The sequence below is a fragment of the Rattus norvegicus genome, chromosome 9 (assembly GCF_021556685.1).
Source record: "Rattus norvegicus strain SHRSP/BbbUtx chromosome 9, alternate assembly SHRSP_T2T, whole genome shotgun sequence".
In the NCBI taxonomy this organism is placed as follows: Eukaryota; Metazoa; Chordata; class Mammalia; order Rodentia; family Muridae; genus Rattus; species Rattus norvegicus.
In genome coordinates this window covers 21701874-21719568 of record NC_141542.1, presented here as the reverse complement: position 1 = coordinate 21719568, position 17695 = coordinate 21701874, and the positions used below count along the sequence as shown (strand labels likewise).

Below are 17695 nucleotides of genomic sequence, written 5' to 3'. Positions count from 1 at the left end.
TTAGTGTCAGGATTTTCAGACGTACTTTGATTCTTGTGGAATGTGGATTCTGGATTTGACCTCCTCTAATTGGTGCTAACCTCTATAGTATGGCTCTATTCTGGGGATTTCTGAGGATGAGGACCCTTGAAGGGATGATTGGACTTGCAGGAGTGACAGGCAAATAGAAGCTGGCTGGGATTTACCATTATTTGTTTGTGGTTCAGCATCAGGCACTCCCAGCTCCTGCGTGAACAAGCTCAATTGAAGAACAATATACAGATTTTGCTGAATGAGAAGAGAGAACTGCTGGTGGAGCAGACTGAACTGCCATCATCCTCTGTGGAGACAAAGAGGCTCTGTGAAGAGGCCGGAATGAACATCTGTGACCCCAGAGCCAAGCAACAGCAGGTAGGGTTAGGGCTCAGGGTCAGGTTGTCCTCAGGTCTTACCATAAACATAGACAAACCAATGTAACTGTCCATTGATTGATCCATGTCCTGACCTAGGTCTCATCCAAGTGTTCATTCATGTGATGGTTTACAAGGCTTTCTGTGGAGATAGCCCCTTTTCAAGAAACTGCATGTTTGGAAAGCAAATGCTCCTGCTCTTCGAGATCTGCACTTCATTAAGGGAGATAGGTTGATCACACAGCACAGCACTACATGCCATTATGTATGGAGGGTGCTATGTGGGAGCCCCTCTTTAGACTAGAGCAGGGATTTGAGGGATGAAGCAAAAGACTGGAGCTCATTTTCTTTACAGGGATCGTGTGAGACTCAGGAAGTAAGTAGTTTTCAAGGAGGAGAGCCTGGTGGAAATGCCAAAGAAATGGTTCTCATTGTCATTTGTGGTGGCTTTTGTTCTTCCTCCCCTCATGTCCCTGTATATGAAGATGGTGACTTCATGCTTCATAGATCTTGGGTAACTACAGAGCCTGTGTATCAGCATGTCAGTCCTGTCTTATTTGAGTGCTCCTGGAGAGTTCATAACTGGGCCTTACAACCTGAAGCTGGTTAGAAGAGCAAGGATGGGGAAAAGGTTTCTCAAAGGCTGAGGGTTGGCATGAGAGACTTGAGACTTCAAGAACAAAGTTATCCGTATGTACCCCCAATTCTCACCAAGAAAGTTGCATTTCTGTGCTGACCTGCATCTTAGGGAGCATGCGGGGAGGCCAGTTCATGACATGCAGTTTTGTCCAGTCATTATCTAACTTAGTCCTTTAAGCTTAGGTCTCTCAACAAACATGAAGCTTCCTGTTTTGTGCTGGCCAGCAGTCTTCGCATCATTCGTCCAGTTCCAAGTGGAGCCCCCTCTCTTATTTGTCTCAACACATTCTTAAACCATTCAGCTATTTTAAAAATAAGGATTAGATTTCTTCACTTTACCTGAACAGAGTTATCCCCCGGGAAGATTCTGGATTGTCTTATTGGCTTCACCATGATCTTGCATGGAATCCTAGAGTGCAACTCTCTGCTGACATTGCTTTGCTGACTATATCATGGGCACTGCATTCTTTCAGGATAGGTTCCCTCTCAATATTGTACACAGTGCTGCATTTCAGAAAATTCACTGTATGTTATTTATTTAGCCTTTTTCTGACTGACATTGAGGTTGTTTTAATATCACAGGAACTCTAATGTGATCAAATGTTCCTGGTAACTGACCGTGAGTTACTGTCTTCTCCGATGCTTCCAAAGTCTTCTATGAAGGAAACAGGGTAGCTTTAGTGAGGGGCCTATGATGAGTCAGCATAGAGCTCGATGGAGTCTTTTCCTAGAAATCTCTCTCTTGGGGATTTGATGTTGTGTTGTTTAGGCTATCTGTGCAGAACATGTAACTTACTTGTCGGACCAGCGAGTATCTGCATAGAAAGGTTTCCTGAAGTGGAAATGAGTACAGGGCAGGGCAGCACAGCCTGCTTGAGTCTAAGAGACTTGTACACAGCATTGTTCCCACTAATTCCTCACTCAACAGGAAATGAGCTGCATAAGAGCAAAGTTTTCATTTGTGCATGCGAGTGTGTATCTGTGTGTCTGTGTTTGTGTGTGTGTGGGTATGTGTGTGTGTGTGTGTGTGTGTTTGCAGTAGTGAACGTGTATTTCCCTCAATTCCAAGTTTCATGAGAAAAGTACTCTTAAGCATTCACTTTACATCCATGAAACATGAAATAGAGCTGCCCAGTCATTTGGCATCTCCATCTAGCTCTGTACAGCAAAAGGACACTTAAATTACTAATTTATTCTGTTTCCAAAAATTTCAGAACAGAATTATCTTGTGAAGTCTGGGGGAGGAGTGGAAATATGTTCAAGAGAGTCCCGTTTCACAGGGGTAACAAATGGTACAGGCCTAGGGCTTGCAGGTCCCTTTTTGTTATGGTGTAGAAGCAGGACAATAAAATCCTTTAGAAATGCAACCCCCAAAAAGAGGACACAAAAACACCTGTAAAGTTAGATTTTCAAGTGATTAGGGGCAAAACTTCTGATCTGCATTGAAATCCTTTGGAGCACATCAAAGGAATGGAGTACTGGGAGGTAAGGGCAAGGCTTCTCTATAAAAAGTTTATAACATGAGTTTATGTTGCTTCTCTGTTCTTTGTGAATTGTGAAAGCCCACTGGAAGGTTGTGTCACTCACTGTGTCTTCTCCAAGGTTGCTTTCCACATTGCCTGCTACCATTTCTTTCGAGCTACCTTGGCACACTACAACTTCCCCTGGGAGTTTGGCTTGGATTTTATTCATTGAGAATTTGAGTTGCTTGGAATTGTATCTTCATCCAGAAAAAGTCCCATAGCTATGCTGTGGTGCAAGAATAGGGCAGTATCAGGAGCCCCTTTAGGTGCACAGATAATCCAAAGCGTTCCCCTATGTTATCTGTGTAGCATTCTGCAAGTGCTGTCGATCAACATCATTGTCTCTCAGTTAATTTCAGCCTCAATGGGTTAGGAGAAATGATGAGCTTCAAATGGGTCTGACAGTGTAAGAACAGGTAGCCCTATGAGAAGCCATGTTCAGAAAGTGGAACAGAAGTTTTAGTTAACCCAGTGATTCCACAACAAGGAGTAGGTATTGCCATTGCAACTAGGGAGCATCAATGTTGTAGTGGTCCCAGTGTAACCTTGAAGGAGAATCTATCCAGACGTCCATCAGCCAAGGAATAAAGTGTACCATACGATGGAGCCCTTCCATAGATTCTCATTCAGTGTGAGTTAATCCATGCAAGCTTTTACTTACTTATTCAAATTATCTGTGGAACAATCACATTACGGGGAGAAAATTTGTTGATTTGGATCCTGGTTATGGAGATTTCCTATGATTCTAGCTTTGGGCATGAAGTCACTCAGGCTATGGTAAAGACAGCTCCGATTAGAAGAAGTTGCACACTTTGGAGAAAGTCTGAAAGAGTGAACAAGAACAAGAGTCTAGTCCACCACCAACATATGATCCTTTGCTGAGCAACAAGACAGCTCTACACAGCCTTTGGGACTTGCTAAGCCAGATTGTTAATGGAAAAAGAACCCTGAGTCTATGACGGTTTATGGGAGGACAGCACATCACTGACTGAGCTGTCTATAGGCTCTGGCCACTATGTACATATCCCACTCAACATTTGTTTTTATGCCTCCAGTGAATCCTGGGGAATCTTTACATTAAGCATTAATGTTCAGGTAGGAACATAGGCTGGAAGAGGCCATTTGAATATCCTTCCCTATATAAATACCCTTTTTGGGTGGATGACCACCCCACCTGGATTTCAGCCTCAGGCAGTTAAAGAGCTACTCAGAGTATTGTTCTGGTACAGTTCATGTGAATTTTGCCCATGAAACAATATATATATGATCCTCTGGATTTCTTGCTATGTTCTACTCCTTTCTTCCTGTGATCTCTCCGGAAAGATCTGAGGACATTTTCTCTTCTGTCCTCTCACAAACTGCCTTGCACTAGCCATAGACTTACAGGGGTGCTGTTCTGTTTCTACATCACAATCACCTTTAATGTCCATGTGTACGCTGGGAAGATTTGCATGGAGCACATTCTCAGTGATTACAAGATCTGTGCGGTGAGCATGAATTTGAAGTGAGATGGCTTCTCTGTGTATTTGCAGATTCAGTGGTTACAAATGGAAACTAGACCGGTTCCTTCAGTGCTGACATAATCAGAAATTTCACCTCAATTGTGGGCATGTTCTCCAGAAGGAATCCACATGGTATTCTAGGATGCTCATACCTCTCTTGAACTCAGATTCAGACATAGCTACAATGTTATTATTCAATGTCATATACCTGGACCAGTGGGAAAAAATGCTCATTTTTCTCTTAATCCCAGTACAGTGCATAGTCCACAGTTCAAATTCTAGCAGTGTTAAAAGCTGAGATATAAATCCAAGCGCAGGTACTCTATGACATTTGGGGATGGAGGGACTGACCTCAGCTGACAGGTCATGCTGGATTATCCAACTGAATAGAGCTGATGCATGAGGGAGAGCTGAATTGACAACCACTCACTAAACTTTTTTTCCCTTGCTCTGGTAGGTCTGAAATTCTCCAGCAGAAACTCGAACATGACACAGTCCAGGACAAGATCTCCCTTGGAGAGAAGAGCTACAGGAGGAGAACTAAGTGTGCACAGCAAATACACCACTATTGCATCTCATCTGTAGTGTCCATAGCAATTGTAGACTGCATTTTCCTCCTTTAGTTTGATTTCTTTGGATTGAATACGCTGTATTTTCACCTTGCCTCACTCCAGCAAGTGCACACTTTTTGAGGGACTCAGAGAAGTGCTGATGCACATCAATCAAGAGCTGCTGGTCATCCAGAAAGACTGTGCACGTGTAAATTTGTACTTGTTCTGATGTGTCATCCAGAAGAGTTTCATGGAGATCAGATCACAATATTGGAATGTCTTTGTGACAAAGTCTGTAATATCATTTATACTCAGTATTGGTAGGCTTTTTCCTTAATACCCCCACTCCAACAAAACAGTCCTACTTCCACTCCTCTTGAAAAGATTATTACCATCACTAACTGCTTGTCTACTATGTCTCCAAGGCAAGCCACAGGCTATAAGTCTATTCTGCAAAAGGAGCAGCAAAAAATGCTTAGTGCAATTCCTCTATTTAAAGTTTGGTTAATTTTTAATTGTTTTGGTTATTTGGTTTTCCTTCTATTCATTTGAAGATTTGTTATTTATCTGTTGTTGTTTTGTTCATTTGCTTTTCTATTTTGATAAGGATATAGACTGTATATATTGACTACCTGCATCTGGTTACTATCAAGTAAATTGGATGTATTCTGGTCAATAAAGGAGTGGTCTCAAACTCTTCACTCTTAAAAAATTTCTTTATTGATCATTAGTGTCAACATCTGAAGTCCCACAGCTATCAGGGAGGGATGGATCTCTGCATTCTCATGGGGACTGGGCATCAAATCACTTCCCAGTCAGACTGAGATTCAAAGGCAGTCATACAGTCACTGTTCACTGTGTTTCCAACTCTGAATTTCAACTTCATCATGCATACATTACCCACTGTGTATGCTTGCTGTCAAATATATAGTTACCTCTAAATTATACTCTGTCGATGGCAGTTTTGACCAAATTAATAGGATAAACATTAATTTTTCTGTAACACCTCCCAGGACATATAAACATGGTATGAGGGAGTTTAAAGCCATCGGGAATCCTGCACCCAAATCCCGGGGCAGAAAATGATGAACACCCAGGAATGCAGATAATCCTGAGACCACAGGAAACAAAGCCACTTCTGACCAGCTCTGCCCACATCTCTGGCCCAATATTAATCTGCATGGTGCCTCTGGAAACAGGAATAGAAGAGCAGTCAGTGGCAGGAATCTGCTTGGTCCAGCCTGGACCCAGAACCTACCTGGGCCCTGAGCATATTTGAAGAAAACCATAGGCATACAATTCTCTGTTTCCTGACTGTGGCTTATTTTGATTCGAAGCTCAAAATACCATTTTGTTGTTGTTGATTTTTAGTTGGATATTTTTCATTTCGAATTCAAATGTTATTCCTTCCTTGTTTTCCAGAAATAAGTCTGAATACCATCGCCCTCCACCTCTGCTATAAAAGTATTCCCTTCACCAGCCATACACTTTCCCAGCCTAGGCAAGACCAAGGGCTGTTCATTCCATTTGTGCCCAAGAAGACCATCCTCTGATACACATGCAGATGAGGCCATGGCACAGTCCCTGTATAGTGATTGGGTAGTGGTTTAGTCTCTGGGATCTCTGCTTGGCAGGCATGGTTGTCCTTATGGGGTTGCGAGTCCCTTCAGCTCTTTCAATCTTTCTGTAATTCCTCCAACTGAGGTCCGGTTCTCAGTTCAATGGTTTGCTGCTAGCATTTGCCACTGTATTTGACATGATCTGGCTGTGCCTCTCAGGAGACATCTATATCCAATTCCTATCAGCCTGCACTTCTTAGCTTCATCCACCTTATCTAGTTTGAAGGCTGTATATGTACAGGCCACAAGTGGGGTAGACTCTGAATGGCCATTCCTGTAGGCTCTGTTTTAAACTTTGCATCCCTATCCCTTCAATAGGGATTCTTCTTCTCCTTTAAAGGAAGGAGTGAAGAATCGGCATTTTGGTCATCCTTCCTGAATTTCATTTGGTCTGTGAATCTTGGAGAATTTGAGCATTTGGGCTAATATCCACTTATCAATGTGTGCATACAATGTGTGTATTTCTGTCATTGGATTAACTCACTCAGGAAAATATGTTTTAGTTCGTTCTCTTTGTCTATGAATTTCATGAAGTCATTGTTTTTTATATATCTGTAGTAGTCCATTGTGTAGATGTACCACACTTTCTGTTTCCATTCCTCTGTTGAAGGGCATCTGGGATCTTTTCATTTTCTGACTATTATAAATAAGGCTGCTATGAACATGGTGGAGCATGTGCCCTGTTGTATGTTGGAGCTTCTTTTGGGTATATGTGCAAGAGAAGTATAGCTGGGTCCTCAGCTAGTGCAATGTCTAATTTTCTGAGGAACCTCCAGACTGATATCCAGAATGGTTGTACCAGTCTGCAATCTCACCAACATTGGAGGAGTGTTCCTCTTTTTCACATCCGCAAAAGCATCTTCTATCGCCTGAGTGTTTTATCTTAGGCATTCAGACTGGTGTGAGTTGGAATCTTGGGGTTGTTTTGATTTGCATTCCCCTTATAACTAAAGATGTTGAACATTTCTTTTGGTGCTTCTCAGCCACTCCATATTCCTCAGCTATGAATTATTGTTTAGCTCTGAACTGCAATTTTTAATAGGGTTATTAGTCTCCCTACAGTCCAACTTCATGAGTTCTTTGTATATTTTGGATATAAGCCCTCTATCAGTTGTAGGATTAGTAAAGGTCTTTTCCCAGTCTGTTGGTTGCTGTTTTGTCCTATCCACAGTGTCCTTTGTCTTACAGAAGCTTTGTAGCTTTATGAGGTCCCATTTGTCTATTCTTGATCTTAGAGCATAAGCCATTCGTGTTTTGTTCAGGAAATTTTTTCCAGTGTCCATGTGTTCAAGATTCTTCTATTAGTTTGAGTGATCTGGTTTGATGTAGAGGTCCTTGATCCACCTGGACTTAAGCTTTACACAGGGTAATAAGAAGGGGATGATTTGTACTCCTCCATATGCTGACCTCCATTTGAACCAGCACCCTTTGCTAAAAATGCTATCCTTTTTCCACTGGATGCTTTTGTCTCCTTTGTCAAAAATCAAGGGACCATAGGTATGCTGGTTCATTTCTGGGTCTGCAGTTCTATTCCACTGGTCTATCTTCCTGTCTCTGTAACAATACCATACAGTTTTATCACTAATGCTCTGTAAACTGCTTGAGTTCAGGGATGGTGATTCCCAAGGAAGTCCTTTTATTGTTGAGGATAGTTTTAGCTATCCTGCGTTACTTGTTATTCCAAATGAATTTGCAAATTGTTCTGTCTAACCCTATGAAGAATTGGAATCGAATTTTGATGGAGATGGCATTGCAACTGTAGGTCACTTTGGGAAAATGGCCATTTTTACTATCTTCATACTGCCAAGCCATGAACATGGGAGATCTTTCCATTTTCTGAGATCTTCTTCAATTTCTTTCTTCATATCATGAAGTTCTTGTCACACAGATCTTTCACTGGTTTGATAAAAGTCACACTGAGGTATTTTTATATGATTTGGGACTACTATGAAAGGTGTCATTTCCCTAATTTCTTTCTCAGCTTGTTTATCTTTTGTGTAGAGGAAGGCTACTGATTTGTTTGAGTTAATTTTATACCCAACCACTTTGCTGAAGTTGTTTATCAGGCTTAGGAGTTCTCTGTTGTAAATTTTGGGGTGTCCCATGTATACTACCCTATCCTCTGCAACAGTGATATTTTGACTTCTTCCTTTCCAATCTGTATCCTTTTGACCTCCCTTTGTTGTCTGAGTTTTGGTTAATGCTGGGGACAACATACAATGGAGACATCTCAGTAGCCCGCAGTAGCTTTTTGTAAAAACTGGTTGTTTCCATTTCTCCAAACCTTAGCCCTGGACAACGGCTGTATAGATTTCATTTGTGTGACTGCCTATCAGTTGGCCTTGGTGTGCACAATTATTGTATTATATCTGACTTTCCTACTTCTTTCTCCTTCTGCTCTGGTGAATTCTGTGAAACTAGATGTTCCTTGATATTATGATTCTTAGACAATTGGAAATTGATGCATAGGGGCACAGCACAGCACAGCCCTAGTGGCCCAGGTGGATACTGTGTATTCTCATCTTGGAAAAAATGTAATAACTGCAGAATTGTAGTTCTAGATTAGGGTTTGACTTGCAAAGACAGCTTGAAGAAAATGAGAGAAAATGAATTTGAGCCAACATTGGGACCCTAAGAAAGGAAAAAGTTATTGAAGTTAGGAAGTAAGTTTTACATAATATTATAGACTGGTTAAGGAAGTATAGAATATATAAAATAATATACTAGTAAACTAAGTCTAACTACTGGAACCCTTATGAGAGTCATTGTGTGCAAGGAACAGAACGCTAGTGGAATTAGTGTGCTAAGGGTTACCTTGATTCTTTCTGGCCACTGCCTGGCAGTTTTGCCTATGTCATTTATCATTAGAGCTTCACAGGAAAGTGCAGGTAGCTGACCTCGGAGCTTTGGACTCTGAAGTATAAAAGTAAAGAGTTAAAGTTTAAATAATGATAAGTTTACGATTATTATTATTATATTGGCCACAGGCCTTGGTATAGGGCAAGCCTGAAACTTTGGAGAACAGTTGTAATTCTTAGTTCTTGGTGTGATGTAGTCATTCTTTGCATTTGATTTGGCAATGATTATAAAATCTCTTTTTTCTACCTGCTTTTGGATTATTAATAAAGGACTGGGTTAAGAGAAAGGCTGTAGTTCTGTAGAACATGTGAAGAGTAAATGAGAGAGAGCATGAGGGAGTGAATGAGAGAGTAAATCACAGAGCAAATGTAAGAACAAATGTGAGAGCCAGAGAGAGAGCATGAGAAGAGAATGTGAAAGTGAGTGAGGGGAGAATGTGGGGTGTGTATGAAGATTGTGTGTGTGCGTGACAGGAGAGTGCATGTGGTGTGTGTGAGATATGTATGAGGTGTGTATGAAGAGTGCGTGTGTGCGTGACAGGAGAGTGCATGTGGTGTGTGTGAGATATGTGTTAGGTGTGTATGAAGAGTGTGTGTGAGAATGAAAGGGTAATGAACAGATGTGTGAATGATTGTGGGAGTTTGAGAAAAGAAAACTGCAATAAAAAAGGCAGAGTGCACAAAAGAATGCAGAGTGTGTGCAGCCTCAAGCTGAGAGAGAGAGAGAGAGAGAGGGAGAGGGAGAGGGAGAGAGAGAGAGAGAGAGAGAGAGAGAGAGAGAGAGAGAGAGAATAACTTTAAGCCTTGAAGTTGCCTGTCAGTTTGAACCCAAAGAGGAGTCTGTGGATATGTATTATGTGCCTTCCAGATATTCCTGCTTCCAGGTGAGAACTCTGATCCTGTGAGAGGGCCAGGAAAGTCTGACAGAATGGCTGCAACCCTGAGGGCAGAGGATAAAATATTTGGCCTAGACCTCCTAATTTATCTTTTCACCTGAAGCCTTATTATTAAATATTCTTACTGGAATAGGACTACGATCCTGGTGAGGGTCTTCTCTCTTGGATACTTAATCATTTCTTCGTTGTCACAGACTGTTTGAGCTTACTCCAGTCACTGGGAGTTTTTCACACCTTCAAATTTGCTGAACTTTTCAGATTTCTAACATTTGTGGCAAACTGAGTAAAAAAGCAATGAATGTTGAGCACTTCACTGGGGTCCAGTGCATATGGAGCTACGGGTGTATGGATATGGTAAGTCCCTAGGAGTTACTCTAAGAAAGTAGGACTGTGCTCTTAGGACCCCTGCGTGACCTCACTTCACTATGCCAGCTTTGTGGGCTTCTACACTGCTGCTCTGAGAAGAACTGAAAACTAATGAAATAGATGTGTAGCCTCCCATTACCTTTGTCATTGTTAGGATATTAGTAGGAGAGGTTTGATTGAAATATACTCTCAAAAATATTAACAAAACCACTACCTCTTGTGTACCACCTGGATGAAGTACCAAGTTCACAGACAGTTCTTCACCAACTTCTCAAAGCCAGCCAACTGGAGCATGAACAAAGCCAAGACCAAGGCATTCAAAACCAGCATCCTCACCAATGCCCCCAGGAAAGGCTTTGTTAAAAGAAGGGAGGTACTGAGACAGTTGGCCCTCATACACTCAGAGAAGACTGTGCCAGGAGAATTGGGGAAGGTTTGTGGGAGAGAGTAATTAAGTATCAGTAGTCAGTGAGCAGAACGTAAAGTGAAAAAGAAAAAATATATAAATAGAAATAAAATAAAGGTCTTTAACAGAATGGGACACAATGTATTGCTGAACTAACTCTACTGTGTTTACACTTGCACATGCTTTAACATCTAGAGAGACTAGATGTGATAAAGTAGGATGCCCTTGTCGTTTACATATACTATGTACACAGCAAAGATAAATGAAATGGATAACATGCAGATCACAGATCCATTGTTCCCTCACATCTATGTGACTCTGCTTCCCTTTATCAGGAATGTGGATGCCTCCTCTCATCCAGGTCTCAGGGCTCAAGCAAAATGCAGTCCCCTATGATCTCTGGCCAAGTGCTCTTGTCTTCCCAAAATTACTCTGCCTCAGGCTGCAGAGGCACTGAAGTGCCAGCCTTCACCTTCAAGGTGCAACCACTCTTTCAGTCTTTCCAGGCTCTCTGTTACTTAACTGAAGGTTTCAGCAGAGGCCTTTCATCTCAATAACAGAAGCTTACCTAATCCAAAACGTTGGGAAGCCATCCTACACTCCTGATTGCCTGCTTACCTGAGACCAAACAACATAGCTCTCCTCTTTATGCCTGTTTCCCTGATTTGAAAGTAAATATTGTGTTCATCTGTGGCATTGGTGGTAAGAATAAAATCCTTAACATGAATAAGAGGACCATGCAGAGCATGGCTTTACATTCTATATACAAATTGAATAGCTAGAGGGAATTACCAAAGAAAACAATAAGAATCCTAACAACAAATATAGAGAAATTATGAAATGAAATTAAACAAAAACAAAAGCAAAAACAAAAATACCTTGTGGGTGCTGGTATTAAAGGCATGTATTAACTCTGACCAGCTTTTAGGTATTTCCAATAAAAAGCAAACAAACAAACAAACAAACAGCCTTATTACAGTTGCAGCAGGTGCAGGAGAGAAAGCTGGGAGATATCCTGTGCTGCTGCCCCCATGCTGTGATTCTGGAGCAACAACTTCCTTGGGAATAGGAACCTGTATGCAGTGGGATCCCTTGCTGGGCCTGTCATCTCAAAAATAGGGGCTTCCCTAATCCAATACCTTGGAATCCAGTTTACTTCAGGCCAGGAATGAAGTCAACCATCATTAGGGAAAGAACAAGGGGAAAATTACATAGGAAAAAATATGTGCCTTAATCAGAAAAGATCCTCAACTTCTAAGGCCTCCACAATCTCCACCCCTCTCTTCTGAGCTGTGCATAGAGATGTTGTATAACTCCAGATGGTAGGAAAAGGCAGAGTTCTTCCCAGAAAAGTCATACATGATTTTCACCCTGACATCTGTGAGGTGAGGTGGCATCGTATCACAGAGTCAGCTCACCCGGGATAAGAACACAGAAGCCACACATGACAATGCCAATGGACTCCCTCCGGAACTTATGGACACATTAAAATTGAGGTTTAGCCTAACCTTAGGCCATTCCACTCCCTGCCCATCCACCTGATTTTTATGTTTGCTATGAGTAAAAGATCAGAGTGGAGCTCCAAATATCCTCATGATAGGACTTGGAAATTCAGGAAGAATGATATTGGAGAAGGGATGGCTATGTGGTTACAATGTGGTAACTGGGTTCTGACCAGGAACCTCGTCCTTAGCCAATGGAGACTTTAAGGCCGGGCCTCCTGCTTGTTCCAGTGCAGGCTAAGACTTCAGGGTCAGGCCAGCTCCTGAGCCCCAAACAGGGCTGCCTGCATACCCTTGTGACTGCATTAGAGCCAGAGTGCTCTCTGCCCCATCCTCTTCTCTCCTCTTTGTCACAGCCATGGTCCCCAAGAGCACTTGTCAAACACCTTTATACATCTATGTCAATCTCAAAGTCAGATTCCCAGAGAATCAATCCCCATAACTGACCATAAATGAGTATTCTTTGTGTGTGTGTATATATAATGTTGTAGAACACAGAATAGTGATTCTTGGTGAAAGCTTCGTGGACATGTGTCTTTGCACTGGGATCTTTCCACATGACTTAGATATCCTTGCCATGAGGTCATTACCAGTCACCTTGCCATTTCAGTTTCGTTTTTCTTTTGGATGCTATCGCTGTTTGATGTAAGATCCAAGGCTGAACTTCCATACTGGGCTATGGTTTCAGACTTGATTTACAGCCATATGGCCCTCGGGTTGTTTCCTTTTGATCCTAGAGGTTGATTAATATTTCTAGCAAGGCTTCCAGTACATGATAGGATTGTGCTACATGCTGTCAGAGCAGAGTTATACAGAATTCATATGCTGGCCTTCCTCTGATGGTGCTTACCTTTGCCAAGTCCTCAAACAGGGCAGCGCTTGGAAAAAAACACTGCAGGCAAAGAAATCATATATGTGGGTCTACCCCTGGCTCCTTGAGAAATGAAAGAGGAGTATGGTCTTGGCTTACTGGAAGTCTTATCCCAAGACTAGGGAAGGGGACTCCAGAGAGCACTAAGCCTTCTCCCCATCCATCATAGTCTGTATAGCCTGTGGCTTTCATGTGGTCAGTGTGATGACCTTAAAATGTTCTAGGCATTTCTGCCATGTTCTGTCTCTATACCTAGACATGACCTCAGGTGTACAGTCACATTGGAAATATAAAAAGCCTTGCATCTGAATTGTGAAATTCAATGTGTGTTATATTTAAAATACCACAATAATTGAGTGGCCATTGCTACAGTAAATATTATTAGGGGGTTTCTCCCCCACCGTAGATCATTTAGTTTCCAAATAAAAGACACAAAACTTTTAGATTTAGAATAAGCCTTAAAGTACTAGAGCTGGGCAGACATCAACCCTCTGTGCTATTTTTTCTGCTTCCCTGTCCATAACCCCAAGGTATTGCTTGCCATGCTCTGCCTGGTTCACTCCTGTTCTGACAGGCTGCCCCTCATGGTAATACACTCACGATCCACCTACCCTATGGGGTGCTGTCTCCTTCCTTCTCCTCCATGTCTTTTCCCTCTCCTTGTGGACCCTGCCTGAGCCCCCAGGCCCAGGGAAACTTTGCTCTGTCCCCTCTCTTCTGCCCAGCCCATGTTGTAGGGATTTTATTAACCAATCAGGGATAACTTAGGAGGCAAAAAAAAAAGAAAGAAAATCTGGTATACATGAGGATCTCCTTGTCTTGGAGCAACCAGACCTTAGGGTACAGAATTTACCATTTGAATATACAGCAGCAGCAGACATATTATAGGCCGATCTACTTTGTAGTTGGACTCAAAGCTTGGCTCTCACACCCATTGGATGTTCAACCCTGGAGAAGTTATTTTACCTTGTGTGACTCAATTCCCTTATCAGCCCAGTGAGGATGATAATGAGTGTTTAATTCACAGAGTTGTCTTGGGGTCTGACGAGTTAATATATCTAGTATTTAAACATTAAACACCATCTACTTTGCATAATTAATAAAAGTCTGTGGAAAGGGCAAAGTCATGAAGCCAGAAGAACATTTGATTTGGAAATGGGGCCATTTAACTACCTCTAGTAACAAACTGAGAATCAGGGAATGGTGGAAGACTAAGGCCAGAGATTTGGGAAATCAAGGCCACCCTGGGCTGCGTAATAAGATCGTATCTCAAAATATCAAGACATGTCATGGTCATAGGAATACTAAATCAAGAAATAGCCATTGTAAAGAATTTACAAAAAGCAAAGCAGTGGAGCAGAGTGGACGCTGTGTGTCAAGTCCCTCTGCTGTCCATCTCTGGGACCAAGTATGCATCAGATCAGTGACGGGAATGGGGTGCTGAGAGCCGGGAGCAAAGGGATGCTGGCTGCATGGCCACATTTGAACAGTGCTAAAGCAGGACTAAATGCTAAGAAAAAAAAGCCATATGCAAACCATGTAAATTTTAATGTCCTCCAGAAAGGCAAAACCACAATAATTTTACTGTTTGTCCAGCTGCTTGTGTCACCAAACTTCTAATATTGGTAAGGATGTGGAAAACTCTTGTGATGCAAACCAGTTGCCAATAAGAAGAGCAACCACTGTCCTGACCAAGGTGACCTGGATGCTGTCAAATAGGCCGAGGCAGCCTGGACAGCCATCAGAGTCTGTTTAACACACAGATATCTGTCATTTCAAAAGGGGGAAAATGAAGCCTGACTTTTCCCCCCACTTTATGCAAAACCAAGAATACTCCAGCATTGAGGCTTACAAATAAAAATATGCCAAGAAACTTCATAGAATATGCATTTCTCTTGTGTGTGCTCCTGACTGTGTGTGTGTTTTTTTTGTGTTTTGTGTGTGTTTTGTGTGTGTGTATGTGTGAGTGTGTGTGTATGTGTGTGAGTGTGTGTGTGAGTGTGTGTGTTTTGTGTGCATGTTTGTGTGTGTGTGTGTGTGTGTCTGTGTGTGTGTGTGTGTTTGTATGTGTCTGTGTGCACAAATGCTTCAATTATCTGCTATGGTGAATACTGTCCCCAACTCAATTATGAAGGTTAGTATTAAGCTGTGAGTAGTATATGGAGAGTGGTCACAAAAAATAATTAGGAGTCCTCTTCTGTTAAGTTGTCTGAGACTTCCAAATGCTGCATGCTGTGAGTGGGCCTCACATCTCAGCACACTAACTCTATTAAGTACAATTCCCGTGTGTTTTTCTTAAACAATTTTCTATGAAAACTTTAATAATTTTTTCTCCCATTCATTTTTTGTGGAGGGGACAAGGGTCTTTGTTTTTTTTTTTCTTGCTTATTTAGGTCCACAGGATTTTCTGTAGCCTTTGAGGAAGTCCTAGACTTAGGACACTGGATCCATATAAGTTAGGGAATTAACCAGTTCACTGAGCACATATTTTGTTTGTTGGTTTCTGTTTTTCTTTTGAGATCTCACTGTGGGAACAGAGGAAGCCCTGAGGAAGTGCAGCCCTAAGTGGATGTGTGCTATAAACCTGATATGACCATGCCATGGACCCAAAGCCGTTTATCCATGGGGAAAAGGCAAAGGCCCCCATGCCCCTTGAGGCTCAGAGACATGCAAAAGCCTTCCCAGGATGACATTGATAGCGTGTGCAGAAAAAGTCTACTCTACCTTTCTCCCTGGCCCCATCTGGATGTTTACAGCCTGAAGACTGCTCCCTGCAGAGACTGCTCCTACTGAGATTAGCTAAATCTACCCCTTGTCAGTTACATATGCATAGTCCTCCCCTCCTTGTTTATCTGCATGTAATGCCCACCTACTTGTTTCCCTGTGCAACAGCCCTGCTTCCTGGCCAGCTCTATATAATAAACATGCTGAGCTTCTGGGATGCTGCATTTTCTCCAGCTCACGGACCCAGCCTTCCCCATGTATGTGTGTCCAATGTCATTCTTCATTTCCTCCTCACTCCTGGTCAGGCCCAAGTCCCTGGAGCCACGCAAAGGACTTGGCAATCTCAGTCTGCTCCACTTTGAAGGAAGTGCTTTCTACACTGAAATCTAAAGCACACAGTGGGTTTAGCTCCCTCTCAAGTGTCTTTGGTGAGGGTTGGGGTAGGTGTGAGACCAGTTGCATTATGACTATTGCAGAAGAGTAAAGGATTCACAGTTTGCTTTTGGTGAATTTGAGCTCCCCAAGAGGCTATCATTGCCAACATTTTCCCAAGTCACTTCTAGGAGGTCAACTGACTCCTAGGTGAGTCTTTGGTTACACTGCTTCAGTTTTCTGTGGCTACACTGTCCAAATGGCACCCACTGGTCACACATGGCTATTTGAGATGAACTAAACTTAGAACTAAAATCTGCCTCTTTAGTCACAGCAGGCAAACCAGGAGGCAAACAGCCAGCCAGAATCCATAGCCAGAAACACCGCAGATATAGAATATTTCTATCATCTAGAAATTTCTCCTGGACAGCAGTGGTCTAGGTTCTTGGTGTCTGGTTTTTCCTTCAGGGAGAATTACTTACCGTACTAATATCCAACGGTTTATTTTTAAAGCAACTTTACCACAATATGACTTACTCACCCCCAAATTAATCCAGTTTAAGTCTACAATGCAATGCTTCCCCATAAATCTACCTGAGTTCGTCTCTAGACCACGGAACAAAAGAACGAGAGTGTATGCAGTTATGTAAAATGGTATGCAACAGTATTGACCACTGCATAATTATACTGTAGTACTTTTGAATTCTTCAAAATTCAGGCTTTTTATTGAAAGTTGTACAAAAATAAATTATCCTAGAGTTGAGAAAATATTATACAGTATTTCATCTTGGCTTTATACTTCATTGAGACTTTAATATTTTTGCATCTTTTGCTAGTATCGTTAGATTCTTTATAAGAGTTTTATTTTGTGGAGTTGTTGGTTTTTTTTTTTTTTTGCCGATCTGGTCACTATTTGATGCCATTTCAATGTTCTCAGGATTTTGATGAAAATAATACCAAATGATAAAGTGATATTCATATTCTTGAGCCATTTACATATGTATAAACAAACATATGGGAAGTTATGTATACATATTTCTATGCTATACTGTGTAGAATACAATTCTATTATATGTCAACATATACAGTTTGCTCAATATGATTTCTGTGAATGTTATCAGTCATAGGGAAATATTAAGAGCCTGAAGAAACATGCACAATATTTGCAGAATGCACATAAAATTGAAGATGGTATATAAGCAAAAATGTGAATTACAGCACTTACAGCTTTCATATCGAATGCAATTTAAAATGTTTAATAGATTAAAAATATTTAAATCATCTTTACCCACGTTCTTGTCTTTTTTCAACATGTGTCTCCTGGATAATTTTAATTATATATGCTGCTCAAGATCCTTTTGAAAACAGTAACCTAATGCCTTAAAAGTGTTTCTGATATTTCTGTTCACTTGATCACTGTTCAATAATTGTACCAAGTTGATAGCTGTAATTTTTTCTCACTTTAAGAATGTAACTT

The 17695-nt window shown here is 41.5% G+C and overlaps 1 protein-coding gene across 3 annotated transcripts in view; it reads left to right on the top strand.

Annotated features, from left to right (window-relative positions):
• Positions 1-17695, top strand: part of LOC134480509 (uncharacterized) — a 270027-nt gene that overhangs the window by 183757 nt on the left and 68575 nt on the right. For all 3 annotated transcript variants that reach the window (NM_001447298.1, NM_001447297.1, NM_001447299.1), the window contains 1 exon segment: positions 207-390. In NM_001447298.1, coding sequence (NP_001434227.1) covers positions 207-390 — 184 coding nt within the window.